This window comes from Neolamprologus multifasciatus, chromosome 1 (genome assembly GCF_963576455.1).
Source record: "Neolamprologus multifasciatus chromosome 1, fNeoMul1.2, whole genome shotgun sequence".
Taxonomy (NCBI): domain Eukaryota; kingdom Metazoa; phylum Chordata; class Actinopteri; order Cichliformes; family Cichlidae; genus Neolamprologus; species Neolamprologus multifasciatus.
In genome coordinates, this window is record NC_140439.1 from 11,895,396 (window position 1) to 11,919,082 (window position 23,687).

At 42.5% G+C, this 23,687-nt stretch overlaps 1 protein-coding gene across 1 annotated transcript; it reads right to left on the minus strand.

Annotated features, from left to right (window-relative positions):
* Nucleotides 1–247: 247 nt before the first annotated feature.
* LOC146525367 (SMAD family member 6-like) lies at nucleotides 248–19,625 on the minus strand. The gene is made up of 4 exons (XM_085160005.1): nucleotides 16,286–19,625; nucleotides 14,592–14,645; nucleotides 14,106–14,183; nucleotides 248–1,209 (listed from the first exon to the last, which is right to left on the minus strand). Exons 1-4 carry the CDS (start codon nucleotides 17,025–17,027, stop codon nucleotides 578–580), a joined length of 1,506 nt encoding a protein of 501 aa, XP_085016131.1. The 5' UTR covers nucleotides 17,028–19,625; the 3' UTR covers nucleotides 248–577.
* Between the last annotated feature and the right edge of the window lie 4,062 nt (nucleotides 19,626–23,687).

Below are 23,687 nucleotides of genomic sequence, written 5' to 3' on the forward strand. Positions count from 1 at the left end.
GAATTTTACTTACCACTCGATGGTGTTTCAGTGGCTCTGTGCATCTTTTATGTAAAGTCTATTGCACCGAAGGAAGAGGCGTGCTTGTTTGGTTGTTGAGTTCAAACATTAACAACCTTCCTCAGGAATGAGTTACTCACCTTTAATGGATCCTATTAATGACAATGTTATAAACCGGCATGTGCATACAAGTCAAGCAAGCCAAAGCTCAGGTACAAGCACTCAAGAACATGACGGAAACATTCACTTCATACAAAGACTTTATTGACAATGTGTGTGTGGCATACTTTTCAATGGAATTGCTAAATCATGAGAGCTTCATATTTATGTTTGCGAAACGACGCTGAGAATCTGTAATGCATATATAGAGGCAAAAGTGCATATTCTTGTTCCTTTTTATTTTGTTCATGTACACATTACACTATACATAAATAATTGCATTGTAAAAATGACTCAAGTATTTACAAGTATAATATATTTTATATAATATATAAATTTTATATTAAATCTAGGTAGATTACAATTAGGATACTGGATCAGGACGCTTCCTGTGAGTCTATGAGCGTGTGTGCGCGTGCTATCTGTGGTTATTGAGCAGCACCTCCAGCCAGCAGGGGCAGGAAGTGATGAACTGTCTGGAGTAGCAGGGCCCCCATCCTTTTGCAAAACTGATGCGAACACTGTGGGGGTCCCAGGGCCCCTCCTGGCTCTCGGGCTTTACGCTGTGCTCTGCCATCCAGCTGGAGCACTCATAATCGAACACCTTGAGAGAAAAGCCCGGCATCACCCTCTTCACGTTTAGTCCTCGAGCACTGGGCGGGTCCAGAGTGGGCGAGTGAACAAACACCGGGTGCTGGCTGCGATTGTACACCCAAACTCCGTCCGGCTCGCGACTCAGAACGATGCCGAAACCAATTTTACTGCGTATCTGCTGCACACTGCTGCTGCTGCTCCCTCCGTGCCTGTGATGTCCGTGAAGACCTAACAAGCTGTGGCTGCCTGGGTCATCACGCCGGCTATGGTAGGCGTTGGCTTGGAGTTGGCTAAGACAGAGGCCAGTGCCCTGAGGTAGGTCATAGAAGATGCTGAGTGAGGGCTCGTAGGCTGGATAAAGGCGACCCACGCGTGTGCGCTGCTCCCAGTAAGCAACACTACACCAGTGAGAGCGATGTCCGCCAGAGGTCACCGAGCCGATGGAGGTACCAGTGTCTGAAGAGAAAAGGAAAGGAAGTGGATGAGGTAATGGTCGTAGCAGTAAAGTGTATTTCATTTTTACACCAGTGTGACATGATATAAAAGACATTTTAGCTGCTGAGCACAAGTAAACAACATCAGAACATCATAAATGGATCTTTATATTGCTATCCCTGAAATCTGTTCTGACTCATCAATAAAAGGAATAAAGTGAAGTAGCTATCAGTCGATCTACTTCACTTTTTAAGTTGATGGTCGTCAATTTGTGTGAACCTTGTGTGTTAAAATCTTGTTTAAGTACAACCTTTTCACTCAAAATATATCAGACTAGCACAACTACAGCAGGTTTCACATGGCCACAGAAAACACGCCTGTTTTGAAAGCAGGAAATCGATTTCTAGGAAGTGGAGAAAGGCTTTATTTTAACACAGTTTGATGTGTTAAAATGCACCCACAGTTCATTAGATTGGACTTCTTCTGGAAATCTACATCGTAACTTATGATGCAACTTCCCGAGAAATGTTACCACACTTCGGGTCAATGCAGCCCACAATGGCTGAATGGCGTGAATGGTTACAGCATACGGTTAAAAGGGGCTTACCTAAGTTACCACATCTCAGTACTATAGAACATTTATTTGCTTTGACTGAGCTCTAGAGGAAGGACCGTGATGATAGAGGGGACCATCTCAAATTCCTGGTGCTTCAAGGTTTTTTATACAATTGAAAGATCAAAGACAGATGAATGCTGTTATTTTGTTTCTAGTTTGTCTTTCATGTAAAATTAGCATTCTCTAGATGTCCTAAATGCATCTCTTGGATTGTTTCCTCTTTTGTAACAATATCTAAAAACAATTAAAAAAAAGAACACATGGACATGAGTGTTGACCACGGTCTCCCTCCCCTGATAAATGATAAACAAAATGTCCCAATACTCGATGCTGTAAATAATTCACATCATTTTTATACCCATTCAGCTGCATGGACGCATGCTCTTCCCTTTAGTTAGTCACCGGCTGCGGTATTTTGAAAAGGGGGTTAAAACTGTTAACTCCACTGACATCTCCTCACCGTCACCCTCTGCAAGCCTCCTTCAGGCCTGGAGTTAAAGAGGAGGTTTTAGAGGGGGGTGTCTGGGGTGGAAAGCATTCAGCTCTCTGTCAACCTAGCGCAAGCCCATGAACCCTTGACCCTCCAGCCCTCATGCTATCAGCTCACATTAACTCCCACACAGAGTGATGCCATTATTTTGCTCCAGAGACTCTATTGACACAGAAGATTTAAAGACCCATGTGCCTGTGGCCCCATTCCTTTCATATTCCAGCGAAAAAAACCCTCGACTTCATTTACCAGGGGCCAAAATGGCGGCAGCCTTTCTCCCAATAGCGGGTTGCTTTAAAAGAAGAAAGTGAAACGAGGGCCGAGATCTGACAAAGTTTTTTGTGTTTATGCCCCGGCCATTTTCATTTCAGGGGTTTCAGAGAAGAAGGGTTGGTAAATGTAGAAGAGATGTGAGTGGTTGCACACGAGCACAAACACACACAGAAAATGATGAGACAGGGCCTCACACATGCCCACGTACGCACACAAATTGAGCCCTCTGATCCAAACAGTATGACTGTAACACACACACACACACACACACAAAATTGCACTTCTCATCTGAGGCCCACGTGTGTCATTAGTGAATTCCAGGCTGGCAACTCCTGCGGACTGCAGTTTTTACAGCTCTCCAATAAGAGAGCGGGCTGCACGGCTAGCTAGGATCGCTCTCTTTCTCCCACTCTATCTCTTCGTGGCTCGCTCACGCACACACAAACACACACTTTTACAAGCCATGCTCTTCCCTGTAATAAGGCAACGCAAACATGTCTGGGGAAACACAGGGAGACTTTATGAGCTCACGATCAACTTAATTCCCAAAGAAGACTTAAAACAAACTGGAACTTTTAAGGTTTTCTTTCAAAAGGCACGGCACACTCTAATTTCAATCATATGATGAATGATGGGGCGAATAATATGGTTTTAAAGGCTGCCTTTTTACGTTTCAGACACCCTCAGTATTCATAGTTGGATAGTATATTGGAAATAGAAACGTAAGAGGCAGCAGCTAGAAGACATGAGCACTCATAAGAATGTAGATCTCCTCCCGCTCTCTTTATTTATGGTCTCATGCACGCCTGAAGTGTGCTTGTGCAGACTTTATTAAATTTAAGAATGACTGACCTGCTGTAAAGTTCAAAACAGTAGATCAAAATTTCCACCAGCATTTTGACAGCGAGGCATGTTTAATGTTTCTGGCAGAGTCCTCGGTGTCATCACGCTCGGCCTGGCTATCATCCAAGTAAAGGTGTAACCAGCTTGTGTGAGAACGATGAAGGAGGGAGGGAGGAGGAGGAGGGCAACCGACTTCTTCAATGGAATTTTTAAAGAGGGGTTGAAGCTGGAGGTTATCAGCATGTTTATATTCAACTGGAGGAAGTCAAAAAGCTGTGTGTGTGTGTGTGTGTGTGTGTGTGTGTGTGTGTGTGTGTGTGTGTGTGTGTGTGTGTGTCTGTGGGACTTTGTTGGTGTGCATGCATGCCCGCATCTGTACGTGGGCTGGCAGCAATTACAAAGTCCTGCAAGCATTTAAGCCAACCTCTATTTAACAGCCCTGTTTACCAATTAGATAAGTAGCCTTTGTTATTTCATTTCAAAATCGCTGTCTCTTAGTGCCAATCTCACCGAGACGCCCACTGAACTTTAGGGGTTGAACAAAGGTGGGAATATACACGACAACAAGCTGCAACTTTACTGCACAAACAAAGTAAAAGGCAGTGGCAATCAAAGTTCAGAGGTCAGACAGTCAGTTTCCTGCCGGATGCTCACAGATTGTTAAACCTGGACTTCAAACGAGGACGCCAGCACTCATCTTTTATCTCACATTTCCGCATCTCTCGGTTTTCCCTCCTGTAACAATGTTGGAAATATGATGTGACGCTCCCTCAGCAGACAAAATGATGCATAAAATCTTAACTGGTTATGAACATATTTTGGGTCTTGCATATGTGAAGCAAACACGCTAATAAGCTGGCTGTTTACATGTCTATAACTGTAAAGCTACTTTAACTTCCTCCAAACTTCCTGCTTTGTTTTCTCTTACTCCAGTCTGAACAGTGGAGGCTTCCTCCTCCAAACTGTAACCTGGAGAGAAGAGAGGAATAAAGCTGTGCAGGAAAAGACGGGAAGCAGAGGAGTAAAAAAGAGAGAGACAGAGGAAAAGAGAGACTGGGTAGACTGAAAGAGGGAGCGGGGGAACGAGAGGGAGCGAGAACCTGCCAAGCATAACCAGCATCCAAGGAAAAAATGAAGAGAGAGAAAGAGACTGTGAGAAAGAGAGGGAGGGAGGGAGACCCTCGTCTTTCATCCAGTGCCAAGGATTAGATTCCCCTCCAGTTATTAGACTCTTCCACTGTGCTGAAAGAAGTGGGTGGGTTGGGAAGGGGGCGGACGGGGATGAGGAGGGAGTGTGAGGGGGACAGAGGGACGAGAAGGGAGGATAGAATTTAGCTACTGACCATCGTCGGTCGCCTTTAAAATGCTTTGTTTTGATTCAACTTCCTGCCAAAGATCCTAAAAGAGTAGAAATTAAATCAAATAAGGTGGGGAAAAAACAGAGAAAAAGTGAGAGAGAGAAAGAGAGCGAGACACCCCTCCCTGCCTACAAATGGTAGATTCTATGTTGTTTGAGACAACTATCATTACAGGGAAAAAACTTCAATCCAGCAAGCCACATTTAAGCTGGCGTCTCGACTATCTCTACCATCAGCGGGCTGCCTTATCGCCAGACGTGGCCTTTACAGTCGAACACAGTGGGGCTCTTGCTCACACACACGCACAAACACGCATTCCTGCACACACACACTCATTCCTTCTCCCTCTTTTTTTTTTCCATTGTGAAGTGGATCTGTGTGATGGAGCGGTGTGTGACTGGAGATGTCTCGTGTTTAACGCCACAAGAGACACAAACCTGGCCTTGCCAGCTGGAGACGTCCTTTGGACCGACCCGACTGAGCTGAAGTAAAGTTACAGTGTGTCCCTGTAAAATTCCTAGGGAGAAGTGCTCGGAGGCGGTTTAGAAAGGAAGAGCGAAAGTAACGAGCTTCCTGCATTTCTGCTGCTACTTCAAAGTGCCAAACAACGCGAGCCAAGGAATGTCTCAGGTTTTGCATACAACTCGCATCCTGGACAACTCCACTGTCGTGTTTATGCCATCACCTTGGCCATAAAAAATAAACAAAAAATGGAAACCCAGATTCTGGTGATATTTATTTAACACAATCCTCCAAATTCTCAGGCTGTAAATCCCACAATAAATGGCTCTTGTTTGTGATTCTTGAAGGGACTGAAAGGCTTTATGTCAGCAAAAACTGTCGATAGATTGATATAATTTGTGAAAGTAAATGCTTGCACTGCAGTTGGCTTTGCAAGATGATCTCATCTGTGGTCAGTTTTTACCTTTTTATTCCCATTGTTCTTCTCCTATACATGCAACTGTGCGTGCACCTACAGAGCCACCAGAGATGCATACGCAGGTATCATCACCACTAAAGACTTACAGTCTTAAATCCGGCTTGCTTAAGACAATGCATAGTTTAAAGTGCACAAATGACTCAAAGAAAGATGATTAACGTCTGAACGGAGGCACGAAAAGCAGACGCAGGGCTGCTTCAGAGCTCGGTAGTTGACAACTCTCCCCTCCCAACACATTCCTGGACAGGCCCTCTTCCTCAACACTTCCTCCCCCCCACCCACCCTCCCCTCAGCCAGTCACAGGGGTCAAGTTGACAAGTCTCTCATTGAGCCTCACGTGGTCCGACTATATGGCCTTCACTCCTCACAACATAATTACACGCGTTTATTGGTGGAATAGATCCATTTGTTCCACTATGAAGAAGGAGTTATGGAATTCCACTAAAATGTAATTTGGGAGAATTATCAGAATGTGAAACTCCAGCTCAGACGTGCACGCAGGAGTGTGGACCGAAAGTGAGGTGACACGAGGGCCTGCAGTCGTTTAGCGGAGGGCGACGCGTGCAAGAGCGCATTTACTGTTTCTCGTCATTCGGTCATCAAAATCAAATGATGACAAATGCTGTCAAAAGTGATTTCCAAAGCGGGTGAACAGGCGGCTACAAGTCCTGAAAATACCTACAAATATTAATTAACGTGCGTCTTAGCTCAGGGTTGCCTTTGGAGCTCACGGTGCTGCCGACAGTTTCTTACATTTCATAGAGTCAGAGTCTGTCGACATCTGCAAAGAATCTTTAGGTTCAGCAGCATGGCAGGATTCCATTAAAAGCCAAATTGCGAGTTGGCAAAAACTCTGAGGGAACAACGGAAAGCCACAGCCAGTCCTGTAATTTAAACCTTATTTTAAATTGTGATTGCCTGACAACATGGGCCGAAAGAGAGGAGAGCAAGACTACGAGAGCAAAAAGCAAGCAGAAGAACTGTGGAGAAGCAACAGCAGAGGTGGATCTTCAGTAAGGGCAGGAAGGGAGCAAGAGCAGAAGAGATAATGAATGAGAGGAGAAAAGGTTTTTGTGAACAATGAGACAACAACCTTTGCTTAATCACCAGGATGGCTACAAATATGTAACGTCTTCTTAGTGTATGAACTTGGAAGCCTGCTGATTCACTTTGCTTCATTTAGAAATGTCTGCGAGATGCATCTGCACGCGGCGTTTAAACATATGCACACTACTGCGGCATCTATCATAATGAAAAAGAAAATCAAGAAAACACAACCCGCTCAAGCAATCTATTCTAGGCGCAGGGACCTCAGATACTCACATACACTATAATTCATGTTGGCTGCTTTTGGGGGCATCTTCGCCCCAACAGGCGATGTGACGCACGTGACGTGTCAAAACTAGAGCGTCGGACACTCAGTGAGTACAGATTTTACAGCTTTTTGAGCTGTAAAATCTGTACATTTGAGACAGAGCCAGAAGAAATGAAATCTTTTTTAAAAGTTGGAAAGTATTAAACCCCTCTATTTTTTTCTATAGGGAAATAAAATAAGGGAACCTGGAGGGTTTGGTAAGTGTGGCTGACATGTTCTGGGTCTGCTATCAGAAAGTCCATCTATACAAACCATTAACCCTTTTTATCTGACAGAAACAAACATACAATTACTCTCTGTCTCCCTGTCTCCACACACACACACACACACACACACACACACACACACACACACACACACACACACATATATATATATATGTGTGTGTGTGTGTGTGTGTTAAATTACTGGTTAATCAACATGAATATATATTTCATTTCACCTCTATGTTTTCAATTATCACTTATCCCTATTTCTTTCTTTTTTTTGTTGCTTTTTAACATTTGTTTGCTATCCTGGGAAATCTGAAATCTAACTTTATTCTTATTTGTTATTTTTCTTTCAGATGTTAACCTGGTCTGTGCTTTGGTTTAAGCCACAAAAGGTCAAAGTTATGGGAAGAGCACTGCAGAATTAAACTGCAAAATACAAAACCATGAAAAGTTTAATAATGGTGCTCTCCAACTGAGAGAAATGCCACATCCAGGACATGTCAGATCTTCCAGATATTCCCTTCACTGCTGTATTTTCTCTGGGAGCAGGGCTGTAATAACATGGCATTCAGTCCAAAATGTGTTTTAAAAAAAAGAAAAAAAAAAGGTCACAAACACAATAAACTGAGCGAGTTGTGTGCTGCGTCCTCACCCGGCACGGCTGCTTGTAGTGAAAAAGAGGCTCAGTGGAAAATATTTGAGGAAATGGCAAATGGTTAATGGGCCGGCACTTGATGTTGAATTCCATAGTCTAATGTGTCTCAGTCAGGCATAGGAGCAAGTGCTGTACGCGTGCCAGCAAACAGACTGGAGGTTCAGGTCACCGGGAGGACCCATTCAGGCGGCGGCAGAGGGATTCTCACCGGACACGGCCGAATGCGGGTGTTTATTTTGTGTCTTTGCACAATTTATCAAGCATCTGAAAGTGATGACATTTTTTGTTTTGTTTAATCTAGGAATCTAATTTAATATTCTGCTTCTGAGAGTAAAGCCTTTACTTGAGAGCAGCATCGCTTTGGTGGGCGAATTCCCGAAAACCTTCTGAGCTAAACGTAGCATGGGAGCACCGTCAAAACTCTTAAAACTGCTTCCACACTTCCAAGAATGTCAGTTCCACTCCACGTTTCTTAAGTATTAACGGCGATATGTTCAAACATGTATCACATGTCACTCCCAAGAGTCAGACCCCCTCCTCCCCTTATCCCCCACCTACTCCTTTTACTCGGAGACCCCGCTCCCCCTCACCTTCCCAATTTCCCAACATTCCTAGGCCGTGCCACATCAGTCAAAGGGCCAATTCATGGGGTTAATGCTGCTGTGAGTGCAGACAGGGCTTTGAGACAGGATGTTTGGCTGATACCTTGCTCTGCTTAACCAAACAAGCCCCCAAAATATGATTACTGAGGGCAAAAAGGGACCAGTCCTCTTGTCTTACCTCATTTCATCCAGGCCATACTAATGTCTTCTAAGTATCATTGCCTTACTTGTTTCCACATGTTCAAAAGCCAGGGGCTAATGACAAGAAGACGAGCAAATGTTTGACATGCACAAGAATGTCATATGGTGAAAGATGACAAAGAAATCACAAACTCTTGGCACTGTTTAGCTACACTCTCAGTTCCGTCAAATGTACATGAATCTGCATATGGCACACTTGACAATGTGGTGAGTAACATACACAGTGCTCACTGAAATGCTAGTAAAACGAGCTTGTTATACTCATTACACACCAGGAGGACAAGAAAGCAGCTGAAACACAACATCTATGCCAAAAATATAACATTTATGAATGTAAGTATTTACATTTTATGATACATTTTATGTTACGTGCTGCAAATGTGAGCAAGATGCATCTGCACGCAGTGTTTAGACATGCGTGTGAAGCAGCACGAAATCAACTAAAAAAAAGAGTCGACAACAGTCAGTCTAAATAAAATTATGAGAATTGAGATAATCGCAAATTCAGTTAATTCAATTGTATCTATATAGCACAGTCTCCTTAAGGTACGTCATATTGTAGGGTAAAGACTCTACAATAACACAGAGAAAAACCCAACAATCAAACAGTCTCCTCTGACCAAGCACTTGGCGACAGTGGGGAGGAAAAATCCATTCGTTTGTATTTTAACTTACTAATAAAGGTTTTACTAAATGAGCTACACCTATAAAATCCTTATTTTTTGGCTATGTGATGGTGTGATGACAGGGGACCACTTATGAATAATATGAAACCGCATTCTGCAATTCTGCATGACTTTAATGCATCAGAATTAGTTGCCAACACCAAATGCTAGAGTTTATGTGCGAAAACAGCTCTGGAGTCAACATGGTAACAGTTAGCATGTTGTTACGCTGCGTGTTTTAACATGATGGCCAGAAACTGTCTTGATGTCATCTGATTCGTGTTTGGATGGGAATGTCACTTAGCTCTGTTTTTATCCAGTAAATGGCACATCCTGACTGCTGATCGAAGCTACAATCAGCTCTCTATTTATTGCCTTTCTCAGTATTTAAAAAGCAGGTTTGCAAGTTGTTATTTGATGTATGGAAATCTGCAACTAGTGTTGGGATTATCATAGTTATACAATTATATTACACCATGAATTAAATTTAATCAGGTGCCTTTACCTTTGGCGAGAAAAATTAAACTCTTTGTACAGCGTTACTACATTAGAGTTTACAAAAGACTTACATACAGTGCAGGAGCACATTTTATTTTTATTTTTAAACTAAAGCCAGACAACAAATGTGTTCCAACTAATTTGCAACACCATCAAGAGTAGGTCTTTGTTTCTAGATGTACTACATTAGTTTGGGAGTATACGTTTAACTGCTTCCCCCCTCAGATAGATTTATTGTTTTCCAGTTTTACAAGAAAAGGATGGATGCATTGTGAAATCAGCACTTTTAAATAAACCACAAACAGAACTCATTGCCCAGTGTTCTCAGAAAAGATTACAACAATAATGTACAATCAGCCCTCCGTTATCGAGACCTTTCAAAAAAATGTTTTTTTTAACTGCTACAGTAATTCAAATAAATTATGCGTTTAAATTTTGATAGCTGTTTTTGATTGGCCGCTCATCTTGCCTATGAAACCAATGAGCACTGCTCTAGGAAGCCATGAATCTGTCCAGCCAACTATACCAAAGCAGGTAACCATCAGGTACCAAATCTATTATTGTTAGAAATCAAACAATATTTTTTTTTCCTGAAATTAGAAAAGGCTCTAACATTTCTGTGCAGATGCTGTCAATACTAAATTCCTCCATATCAAACTTTAGAACACAGCTACAGCTTGTAGAAGCTAACCTGTACAGCTGACACAAATGTGCTAATGTAACCGGGTCATAAATTACATATTGTTATAATTACATAAAATGTGTTCAAAACCCCAAACTATTCCTGGTATATCTGACTTTTAGGACCTCCAAGCCTGTAGTTATCTTCATTATCCTTATCCTTTTCTTCTTCTTTGGTGCAACCCTATAAATTTGGGGTACCCCTTTGCAGTGTTGCCAACTTAGCGACTTTGTCGCTATATTTAGCGAGTTCTCAGACCCCCTAGCGACTTTTTTTCTAAAAAAAAGTCGCTAAAAAAAGATGTGAAAGACATTACAAAAAACAATAATTGCTAAAAGAAATTTAATTTGTAGTTCTAAATAAATTCTAAATGCATTTAGGACGCTTTTTGCTCACTTTATGTCTCGTCCACGATGTTATTTCTCTCTCCAGCAGCGTAGGTTACAATTACATTAGCATGACCAATTATGCAAATTAGGTGATGACGTCATTTAGCAACTTCTAGCGACTTCTAGGACAACCAGTAGCGATTTTCCTTACTGAGGAGTTGGCAACACTGCCCCTTTGGGCTTTTCCCCTTTTCTTCAATTCCCCTGTGGGAGAGGTCAGTTTCATTTCTTTTCCAACACTAATTATATTTTTATCCACCCTGATGTTTCTGATTGTGTGTTTTTAGTTCATTATTGTCATAATTACGCCTGTCTTTACTAGATGCTGTGAATATGTGGTACGTGTGTGCGGCGTATGTGTATAGGCAATGCTAATGCTAGCATAAACAGATAAGCCTTGCTAGCTTGTTAGTTGGCGTGGGTTGAGCTAACTATGGTCCTATTTATATTTGGTTATAGGAGCTGAAGTGGGCACGTTTTTTACTTGGAGGTCTTTCAGTGTCAGACACAATGCAGGAACAGACCGGTTACACTAACATCTTAACTTTTAATGTCAGCTCAGGCTAATAAGACCTCTTTGTTTTTTAGTTTGACCCATTGGCTATGCTAAGTGGAAGCCATTTATTAGTCTCATCCACATTAGGACCAAATTTCATTACGTTTCCAAACTGACAGCCACAACACTGTCCGTGCGTGAAAAAGCAAATTTCATTCCAAGCTACGAGAGAGAAACTTACAGTCAGAAGAATCAGAGAAAAGCCAGCACACACCTTCAAGTACAGTACTCAGCAGGCCCGTTCAGTTATACATCGATTTTAAAGGTACGAAGAGGAAAAATCCCCTCCAACAAATCGCGTGATTGGTGAAAGCGTGTGTGTGTGTTTGCCCTGATAGAACCCCTATGCGAGTATTTTGAGACGATCTTATCACCGAGTCAGACAGAAATTCCTCCCTGTCTCTCTCCCTATCATACACACACAACACACACAAGCAGCTGAACGGCACATTTCGTTGGAGTCACAGGGGGACGATCCCAGCAGATATAAGTCTACTAAACCTCCAGCAGAAACACTCTTTTTCAAGGCAGAGCTGTTTGTTGTGGTTTAAAGGGAACGTTAACTGATTGTATGATAAAAGAGGCCAGGGCAAAGGTATGTATGGACCACACCCTGCTGTTGCGCTTTTTTTTAAAGCTGTGAGTACACAGCTGGTTTTTAAAGGAATGAAAAAAGATGCTAAAGTGCCAAAGCACATGTCCAACGCTTGTTTTTGTCCTAAAGAAAACACTGCAAGCTTTAGATGATATGCCAAAGGATTACCTGCACAATAAAAGAGATTCATTTGCACTCTTGAAAGTTCTTACCAACATCAAGGGGTTTTTTCGGGGGGGAGGTTGTGACAGCTACGCTCATTCTGATACATGTTTAAGTAGGCTTCGCGTTCAGCTCACTTCCTGTTATTCACCCAGCTTGTAGCTCAAAACAGGAGTCCTCTAACCTGTCAGAGCTAACAACAAAAGCTACATGCAGATTTCTTGGCTGCCTCTGTTTACCCAAGTCTCACTCCTACTCATGCCTCTTGGCCTCCGCTCTGGTTCTCGGCTCCAGAGTGCTGGGGTGGGGGGCAGGGGATCAGAGACCACACACACACACACACACAAGCTGACTTGTCTATACACTCGACACACCACATGTTGTAAGGAAGCTGATACACTTCCATTCATATAGACAGGCAAACAATAGATGGTTCCCCCTCAGTCATTACTCAGAAAGTCAAAAACTTGACATTTGATGGACTTCTGACCAAGTGTGGATGATTTGGGACACAGTCTGCTAAAATAAGAACACTTTCACAAATCAGATAAATTGTTTGACCTCAGAAAGTGTGCAGTGACTGTTAGTCATTCATAAACAACTGTGGACGACTTCTCCAAAACTATCCAAAAAGCAACCTTACACATTCATGATGATGTTCAACAGAAAACTGATTTGTAGGGTGAATGCAGGTAGACAGTTTATATTATTTGCAATTAAAGCGTCTTCTTGCTCGCATTTCAGCTCAAACTCTACTGAGAGGGGTGACGTGTGCTTTGGGAGGACTGCCGACCTCAGTATTGCTAAAAAAGCTGGCTAAGGCTCTGCCCCTGGAAAACGCGCATAACAACTCAATAAACTGCTTCTGCTTCCAACATCAACTTTAACTAAAGGTCTCCAGTTAACTTCTGGGCACAACAACCCCCTCCTCCAAAAAGAAAATCCTCAGTGACTCCTCATAAAGGTCAACGATACCATGGCTACACTACGCAGACTTCATAGGTTGCCCATTCACCTTTCAACACCGTCCACAAGCGAGCTCGGGGAGGCTTGATCGAGTAGGTTTGTGGGTTTCTTCTAACACTGTGAGGACCTCTCCACCCGACCCTAGCACGTAAACAAATAAAGCTCCAGTTTCATCATCTAGAGGGGGCTGTTTCCTGTCCAAAGCAGCCCTGAGCCCCTTCTCCCCCTTTACTGCACACACACGCGCGTCCGCGCACACACACAGAGCTCTACATCGCCGCCTCATCAGAGCCGCTCGGCTCCCCCGCCCCCAAAGTGCCAGCCTCTTTCCACTGCTCAATTGCAGAGAGGAATGAAGGGATTTGAGGGAAGAAAGAGGGAAAGAGGGGGATGGGTGGTTAGAGAGGCAAAAGGGGATTGAGAGTATGCACAGGGATCTTATTGCAGCTTCGTCGCAGTGAAATATTTTGCTGTGCAGAAAGCATAGACGGGGGAAAGAGAGACAGAAAGCCTACACTGCTGTGGCATCTAGATAGCGAGACCCCAGACCCCCACCGAGCCCTCCGTGCCTCTCTGACAATAGAAGCTTTATGCAGCGGAGTTTTCTGTTGCCTTTGCGGCCTTTGAAAACAGGGGAAAAGCACAACATAACACCACCAGCAAATATAATTTGGCTTTTATGTAAACATTCAGACGGGATGCCTGTCTCAAAAACTTTTTCCCCCATTTGTGCTTCCAAACTTCATTGTGAGAACTTTTCCTTTCTTCAGAATCAGCTTTCTTCACCACGCACTGCAGGAAAAGCAAAAAAGCCAGCAGTTATTATGCAAGTTACTCACCTGTGTAGTCTCTTGGCATATTGAGAGGCGGATTGGAGAAGAGGGGTGGCGCAGTTTCAGTGTAAGACAGAGATGAGTCTGGGAAATGTAAGAAAAAGCAGAGGCATACAGTAGAAGTGTGAGATCCAGGTTAATTTTTTTCCCCCAACTATGATTTTGATAATCAAGCACTCCTTGAATCCTTTATCAAACAATAAAAATCTTCTCGTTATTAAAGCTCAAGCTTCGCTGATTTTTAGACTGTCGATAGGACACCTTGGACTTTCTTTGACAGTGCACAAAAGGATTAATCAATCCGTTAATCTGAAAGCATAATTGTCAGATCAACGAAACAGGGGACTGTTTTATCATAACACACCGCCATCATGTGTCTCTTTCAGCACAAGTGTCTTATATCAAATAAAGTCTGTATTTTCAGATGAAAGATATAATGAACTCCTTTCCTACTTTGTTTTGTGGTGGCCATTTTTTTTTCTCCAAACTCACCCAGTGGCTTGTGTTCATCTGAACGGGACAGAGAGTATGGAGGTGGAGGCGATTCTGTAAGAACAGCCAAAAAACATGAGGTTAAAATAAAGGTTCAATGAAGACTGCCACGCACAGTATGCACAGTTAGTTCATTACTGTTTTATTAATCATATCGTAAAGATGCATGAAGTCCCCGAGGTTTTATGAGACGCACAATTATGCAAGGAGGCACACAAGAATGTAACATGTCGAACTCTGTCTGTCAGTTCAAAATTGAAGACATTTGCTTAACCCCCCCCCCCCCCCCCCAAAAAAAAGAAAGAAAATCTAGAGCCTACACTCACATAACAAGTATTTTCTCCTCAGGGAAGTCTTTAAACATACCTGTTGTTATAGCAAATGGTAACACATGCAAGACCTGAATGCAGCACTGCAGATCAACTTTACACTGTATTATTTTTCATGGGAAAATATGTTCATAAGGCTGTGTGTGTCTGTAATTTCACTTTGTATCGACATACCTTCTACCCTAGATCAAGGAAAAAACTTAAAGCGTGGGGAATATTTGCACAGCTCATATCTGGCATTCCTTTGGAGCTTTTTAAATAAATATGCTTAATCAACACAAGTCACATTGCATCAGGCCCCCAGTTAAGTATTTCACCCTAGACAATGTATTTGCTTCTTTATCTGATGCACTCTTAAAAGCTTTTGCTTCGTTTTTACCCCCTGTTACTTCTTCATTATCTTTCCGTTCTTTCACACAAGCTCTCATTATGACTTTTGTGTTAAAGCGGCTCTGAAAGCTCCATAATTCTGCCGCTGCTGGAATAAATCCTTCACTCCAAAGTGGACACAAGTTTGTGGCTGCGGCCCCTTTAAGAGCAGAGCCAGTAATTGCCGGAGTCCTCAGTCAGTCAGATACCCAGCGAGTCAGTCTGGCGCCAGCACTATGCAAACTGTATATTATCGGCACTCCTTAACCTAAATAACAAGAGGAGGACCTCCTTGTCAGAGGAAAAAGAGCCTAAGTGCAACTTGAGTGCGACCTCCATTTGGATGATGTGGAAAGCGCCAGTTTTTGCGAAAATTGAAATAAGCGTGTAACGTAATTGGAATGTGCAGAAGGACCAAAGTAATGGTTGCCCAAAGTTTAAAAAAAAGAGTTATGAATAGATCATAAACCTGTAAGACAGACGATAAAACACAAGAAGAAAAAACAGACTCGCACTGTCAGCTGGAAGTGCAGCCAGTTAGACGCCTGCAAATGCACGATGAGTTCATCTGTAATAACTGCAGGAAAAGAAATGCTTGACACTTTAACAATACTGACTTTCTTCTTCAGCTGCAGGCCTCAGGCGAGCGATACATATTTGTTGGAATTTCCCATTATATTATGCTATTCGTTATACTGTAGTTATACAGGTCATCAATCTTTATGTAGCATAAAATACACTTTTTTTATTTGTATGAGACTAACTTTCTGCAAGGCCTATCAGCTTGGAGGGGATTCTGGGGGGGAGACCAGGGGCCCTCGTGAAGGTGTGTGTGATGGTTTCAGATAACTGAATCTCGAGGTTGGATATATTGGCGGATATTTCGGTGTTTACGGTATTTATAATGGTCTTTTCTAAGGGATGATGTCTGATTAATGAGTTTGATCGATGTTCTCTGATTCCACAACCCCAATCTTCCGGTGTCAGTGTCCTTACCTGGCCCACATAAGCGGCTGTAGTGATGAGGATTGCAGCACACCTTTGCGCTGTCCACAGCACCGAAACTCTGGCAGTGGCACAGCGGTTTGAGTCGCGCTGAGAGCGGCAGGTCGCCCCAGCGGAACAGCTTACAAAGGAGATAGTATGGAGAGATGTGATGAGCACCGAGCCGCAGCTCAGTATTCGGCACCATAACGCACTCGCCGGGTATCCCTCCTTTGGTCTCCACAGCCTTCACCAAGGCGTCCAGAGATCTCTCCTTGAGTCTCTTCAAAAAAGCGTGAGCGGTGCTCGCAAGGTCCTCCTCCAGCACCCCACGCCTCGGTGCGCACTGACAGGGGCCAGCTCCGTCTTTTCTCGCGGCCCAGTAAGAGCTCCGAGGTCTGAAATCCCATTCCCCAAACAAACAACACGTCACCGTCCTGCTGTCGCTCTCCTGTCCTCGCCGAGAGCCCCTGTGCTCCGGGACGCACATGGCACCCCGGTCATCGTCGGGCTGTTCCTCGTCCTCTCTCTCCGCGCCCTCTGTCAGGTCTCCAGCCTCCCCGGTGAGTCCCGGAGCCGTGTCGGTGTGTGTCATCGACCGCTGCTCGTGTCTGTGGAGCTTTCCCGAGTGTCTGCCCCACTCACCGTTCCGCTCTCCTTCACCTCGTCTGCTTCCATCCCGCCCGTCGCTCTCGGTGACCACACGGCTTCTCCAGAGTCGCCGTACAAGACCTGGGCGTCTCGACTTGAACATACGATAACCTAAACAGTTTCGGATGAGTCCCGTCGGTCCCGTCCGCTTCTCGGGAGATGCCACATCGATTTACACTCGACGCACAAGACCGTGAGTTTGTGCACGGTGCGCACAGCGTGCGCAGCCGGTGGTCGCCGTTTCCAGGCTTCCTCGCAGCATTAGAAGGTAATGATCAATCACGCATCGCGTTAAACATCACCGAACATCTGATGAGGGAGAAGGCTACATGCAGTCACTGCTCAGTGACCTGCTGTCGCCAACTCAATTAAGCCACTTCTTTCGCCTGCCCTCTCACAAAGTCGTTAACTCCCCGACACTCTGAAGGTCCCACACACAATTCACAGAACATAGTCAGACCGCCCAAAGGGCCAGGATCAGCTTACATGAACAGAAAGACCATCACAATCAGAAACTCAGAACTTTTCCAGACTTTCCAGACTAGAGCCTCTTCGATCCCTTCGTGGTTCCTTGGCTTCGAAAAATAAATCCCTGCAACACTATATCTCGGTTTTTGTCGCTGTGTGGGATGCAGAAACTCCGCGTCAGTGTCCCGGGACAAAGCAAAGATGATCGGACACTCCGGTGCCAAACTCCAGGACGGAATCCGTGCTGAGAAGTTGTTTTAAAGAGAGCTGGAATTACTCCACTCTCCACTCCCCTGCAGGAACTTTTCGGACGCACACACACAAACACACGCGTTCAAACGTGCACACACGCTCCCGCAAACACACACGGACACAAGCTTCAGTCAAGTCAAACGGAATAAAACCTGGATTATCCAATGGTAACTTTTCAAAATAAAACCTACAGCAGTTAAAACGAGAAAGTTTGGGAGGGGGGGATCCAAAAGCGTTTATCCACACTGTAGAGTGAGAAAGGCCAAATCCACTGCCACGAATAAGGCTTAAAAAGCGTGTCGTACGTAGACAGAATTTTCTGTAAAACCTCCTGAAAGTAACTTGGGAGTTTTTCTTTCTTTCTTGTTTTCATTAAAGAATGCCATTTTACATTTAATAGTATTATTTTTGATTGTTTGCTCTTGTGCGGACACATTTGAGACATATATGTGCACAAATATTTGTGTCCTTTTATATTTATATGTATATTTACATTTATATTTATATCTACACCTATATCTCTATACTTATCTTAATATTTATCTGTTAAAATCTCTGTTACTTCCTTTTATATGAGTGCTTGACGTTTGTTGTATATATGCTCAACTCAATTTCCTACTGGGATTAAAAGTCTCTTTGATTTTAAAAGATACAATTTTCCGGAACTTTTACGCTTTTATTTTGAAACCAAAGTCACAGCGCCTTAGTTTTCGTTTGGTGTTGACTCTCTCTCTTTCTCTCTCTCTCTCTCTCTCGGGGCCCCAGAGGAAAGCTCTGGAGCCATTGGTTGATTCCCGCCATCATGTGCCAGTCTAGACACTTTGGCGGCTGGGAGCCGCAATGATTGTTGCGCAAACACGGTTTCAAGTTTCTTAACTCTTAAAGACGCAACATCCTGCTCTCCTCTGCACAGTCCTGAGCAGAGACCAAGCAAGAGAAATAGGGTTAACAAGAGTAAGTATTAGCTAATATTGATACATTATTAGTAACATATAGATGACTGTGTGTTTGTATTTATTTATTCATTTATTGTTTAGGTGTGGTACAACATAATTACTGAGTTAATGCGACGCTGAATGTACTCTTTAATTGTTTTACAGGGGATACTGATACAGCAGGTTCTCCATTAATCACACAGTTCAGTTCCTAGCTCCTCTCCTTCACATGTTGAAGTGTCCTTTAAGAAGACACTGAAGCCCACATTCCTTTTGATGGTCAGGATAAACACCTGGAGTGTAAGCAAGGGGCTAGGGCATCCCCCAGTGGCATAGCACTAGTCCAGTGCTGGTCTCTGTGCCTCCTAACTGGTATTTTAACAACTCCTTACAATGTGGTGGGGGGAAGTCCACACCTCATAACAGAAGCATTAACCCTGTCTATTCATGGCTTGTCCAGTTATGTGTGCTAGTCCAAGATCAGTGCCTACTGTCTATATGAGAGGAAGTGAGAGTCAAGTTGCAATGGCAGCAGGCGAGAGTTGACAAAGAAGAGGATGCAGTGTCTGTGAGTGGTTACAGCGAGGTTTATTGGGCATCTGTTCAAAATGTGTCCCCCTGTGTAAGTCAATCACAAGCAAATATGCAAAAAGGGAAGAAGGAAGTGATTTGGAAGAGCTTTGTCGTGAGTTTAATGTTTTACAGGTCACTGGAGTCACAGCAGCCATGGAAAACAACAGCCATAAATTATTATTATTATTATCTAAATTTATCATAGACTCCAACAAACCAACAGAAAAAATAGAAAAAAATTCAGACGAGCGTTGCTACAGCCGCTGAGTTAAACACATGAATAAATGTAAAATGTATTCCTGCAAATGCTCAGAAGGGTTTAATAAAACTTCACAGGAAGCAGAAAAACTTTGGGGTCAGGTTTTTGGTATTTTGCATATTAGAAGACAAAAAGCTGTAATGAAAATCCCAAATGAACTCAAACAGTGCGGAACGATCCAAAATATCGATAGCATCGATATTTGGATATATAATATATTTCTGATATTGATTTCAGACTGACACTAGTGGAGCAAGATTTTGTTTCTATCTTCTATGTTCACTGTGTAGCTTACTGAATTCTTTAATAAATTATATATAGTATATATATAGTACATATATATAGTACATATATAGTATATATATAGTACATATATATATATATATATATGTGTGTGTGTGTGTGTGTGTGTGTGTATATATATATATATATATGTATGTATGTGTGTGTGTGTATATATATATATATATATATATATATATATATATATATATATATATGTATGTATGTATGTGTGTGTGTATATATATATATATATATATATATATATATATATATATATATATATATATATGTATATATATATATATATATATATGTATATATATATATATATATATATATATATATATATATATATATATACATACACACATATATACACACACATATATATATGTGTGTGTATATTTTATTTATAGCCTACAGCACATTTAAACAACAGAAGCTGACCCCAAAGCAGTGCTTTTTTTGGAGTTATATTAATTTTGTCATGTTATCGCAACGAAGCTCGATTAAAATACCCGACTCAGTAGATGTGTCACTGTTGAACCTGCAAGGAAAAACAAATTAGAAGACAAAAGCTCACTGGAAGATGGCTTTTATATGATTTATCTATTTTATTCAGTTAATGAAGAGTATTAATTACATACAACTCTCTTTTTTCTTTTATTATTATGCATTTTATCTTTTTTATCAAACACTTTTCTTGTTTTATTATTATTGTTATTCTTACTGCTTTGTGCAAACTGATCCTCCAAAAGAATATGTGTCAGTAGCACCGTCATCATTTTTGGCAAAAGTGCGGTGTGTGTGTGTTGGCGGTGATTTGTGTTGAAAGCGTGGGAAGAGGAGGGTGGTGGTGTGTTAAGGTTGGTGGGAGAGCAGACAGGGTGTCCGGCACCAAACCACCTCCCAAAATAAACGCCGTCCCTGCGTCTCTGTGTCTGTCCAGCGGCAGACCCGCGGGCTCCCTCAGCTCCAGCGGCAGCAGAGTGGAGTCTGGGGCCAGGCGGCCTGTCACAGGAACAACATGTCATCAGCTTCATCGCTCCCCTAATGGCTCTACTCTAGACCAGAGATATGGCAGACAGTATGTTGCCCCACCAAGGCGGCAGTTTACTCTGCAAACACACACACACACACACTGTGGCTGTCCACTCCCAGCCATTTACAGGCTAGCAGTGGAGAGACTAGGAGGCCCCCTTATAAAAACAGTCAGGGGTGCTGGAGATAATGTCGAGCCAGACCTCTGGACTCAGGCCAGGCTGCCCTCTTAATCAGATGCCCATAGGAAACTCTGCATATGTAAACACTGCCAAGGGTTAGCAACACGGCCAGCGTTTACAGGGTTTACCTGCCAGGATCAGCGATCCTGAGTTCAAGGAATATTTCAGCATTTAAAAGATGATTTGCTTTTGTGCAAAGATTTATATGAATACCACTCTGCTGCACGCGCTGTTGGACATGATTTCACGCCTATGTTATGTGGGAGGAAAAGCAGTGATGGGAATGAGGCCCACTTCATGTCATTTGATGACTCGAGTTGTCTGCCGTCGCTCTGCTGGCGCCGCTGTTTCTTACTCAATACCGGAGGCTAAAGTAGTCTTAGCAAATTCACACTTACAAAAATGACTTGGAGGATAGTTTCAACTTTTAAGGGCCAAGAGAGTCTGCGGCAAAGTGGAGGTATCACTAACTCTGGATTTCAAGTCTCATGTGCATCACCATTACTGCATCATAGCAGCAGTGTCCACTGACAGTGGTTCCCAGTCGCTGTTTGTGATGTTGTCCTATTAAAGCAATTAAGATTATTTTACAGAATCAGTACGTCCAATGATTCCAGAGATTTTAGCTAGCTAAAGCTCCAGTCACAAAGGCGACTCAGCGACGTAAAGGTGGCATACAATCCGTGTGACCTCCAGGAACCATTAAAAGCGTATTTCCTTATTGACCTGTGGTTGCCAGGGTTCACCAACCAGTCTCTAGGCCTGTGTGACTGGGGTTTAATGTTGGGATTATAGTTCCTGACATGTGATAACTGGCACCACCATGGATATGCAGTCAGCGCTGTTGTGTTTTTATTCCAGTCTGCTTGGAATACTGTTGTGATTTACAGTTGATTCGATGGGAAGACATAGACATCCATAAAAGCCTTGCATTTCCCCGTGTTAAATCTATGAAATTGATTGTGGTGCTATTGGGAACACAATTCCTTCTTTTGATCTTCTGCCTTCAAACATCTTGATTTTTGGCACCAGCAGTAAACCTATGCAGACTCAGAGTGGGGCCCTCTCAGTGGAGGATTAAGGTTCACTGTCCTGAGAACTGGCTGCCCTTATTTCCTAGACATTGTTGTCAAAAGTAGCATTACATCAAGTAGTAGGAACCTGCACACTTTAGGCTGATTTCATTGAAATGCATACCTGTTATTTTAGTTTTGCATTTTGTAATTAGGTTTTGTTTTGTTTGTTTCGTTTTGACCTTTTGTTTTTACTTCAGTTTAGTTTCAGGTATTTTCCAGAGTGGGCGTGCGTGTGGACTCACAGTCTACAGTCGCCCTGTAGAGTCTCAATAAAAATACCCATCAAAGCTTCATCGAGAAAGCTGTAATAGCATTTAAAAAACAAAACTAACTATCTAACAAATACTGAAATTGAAATTTACTTTATTATTATCTTTTTAAATTTTATGCAGTTTTCCAAGTTCATCAAATCAGCAAGTTTAACTTCTTTTTTTCAAAAGTCAAAAAAGTTAACTAAAACATTTAAAAAATTTTTTTTGAAGTTTTACTTTTTATTTTAGTTTTAACTATAACAACCTTGGTGTTCGCTGTGTTGTAGGAAGACGTCACTTAACTGCTAGTACTTACTAGACTTATCTACACTGTACGTCCTAATAACAGCTTGCACAAAAAACTACTGATTTGACCTGTTAACTAACTTGAACAGAGGATTTTACACAAGACATCAACGGTTGTTTGCTTTTGGTTGTACATCTGCACTTTTAGTGCTCCAAGTGTTAGCACCAAAGATTTGCTAAACCTTTAACTTTTCCCATCATAATTGTGACGAGAACCTTGCGTTAATGTTTGGAATCATCACCACCTGATTTTGACGTACATTTTTTATCTTAATCTTTGTGAGGACGATATGACAAGTTCGGATTGGGAAAATTTGGGATTTCAGGTCTCTTTTTTTGCAACACACTCAGTGTGTAATAACTGCATAAAAGCACAGAACCATGTTTTAAATAAGCTCAAGCATTTTTGTTGTTGTTGTTGTTAAAGCGTACTGGTGTTCATTTAGCTTAAAAGCTAGCACGGCTCCATAAAAAGTAAAATCAGCCTATTAAAAACTCACTAATGAACAATTTCATGTTTTCTTTTTCGCGCTAAAGAAGAAAATTTATTCATTAATTGTGGAGAAGGGTAAAGCAAGCTCCACCCCTAAGCCCCAACCCCTCTTTCTGATCTGGCTAAGAGAGGGATTGTAGGGACCCTTTTATTTAGCAGCGTGAACATATTTTTTTCTAACTGACTAACACTGAACATTTGAATATCCCAAACCCTGAAAACACAAAAATCATATGTGTGTGTGTGTGTGTGTGTTTGTTATCACTATGTCAGTTAAATAAACAGAGCATTTCTCTACTCAGCACACACTCATCCCCATGTGCTAGACTCCTGGCACCAGGGAGGATCATAATCAAACCTCATCTTAAACTCACACAGTTCAGCTCAAACACTACAGCCATCCCTTTGAAACTAAACCGGGTTACCCCTTCCATGCATTTCCATGCATTTCCATGCACCTTTTTCTGGCTTTCTTTCGTTTTCCAGCAGCCACATATTTATTTCTCTTCCTCTGTCCTCGCTGCTCTGACTCTCAGGCTCACCACTGGGGCTGGACGAGCTGCTGACTGCACTAGTTAGCTCATTAATCACTCGTCTCCACTCCCCCTCCATTCTGAGAAACAGAGTCCCTAATTAATGGAA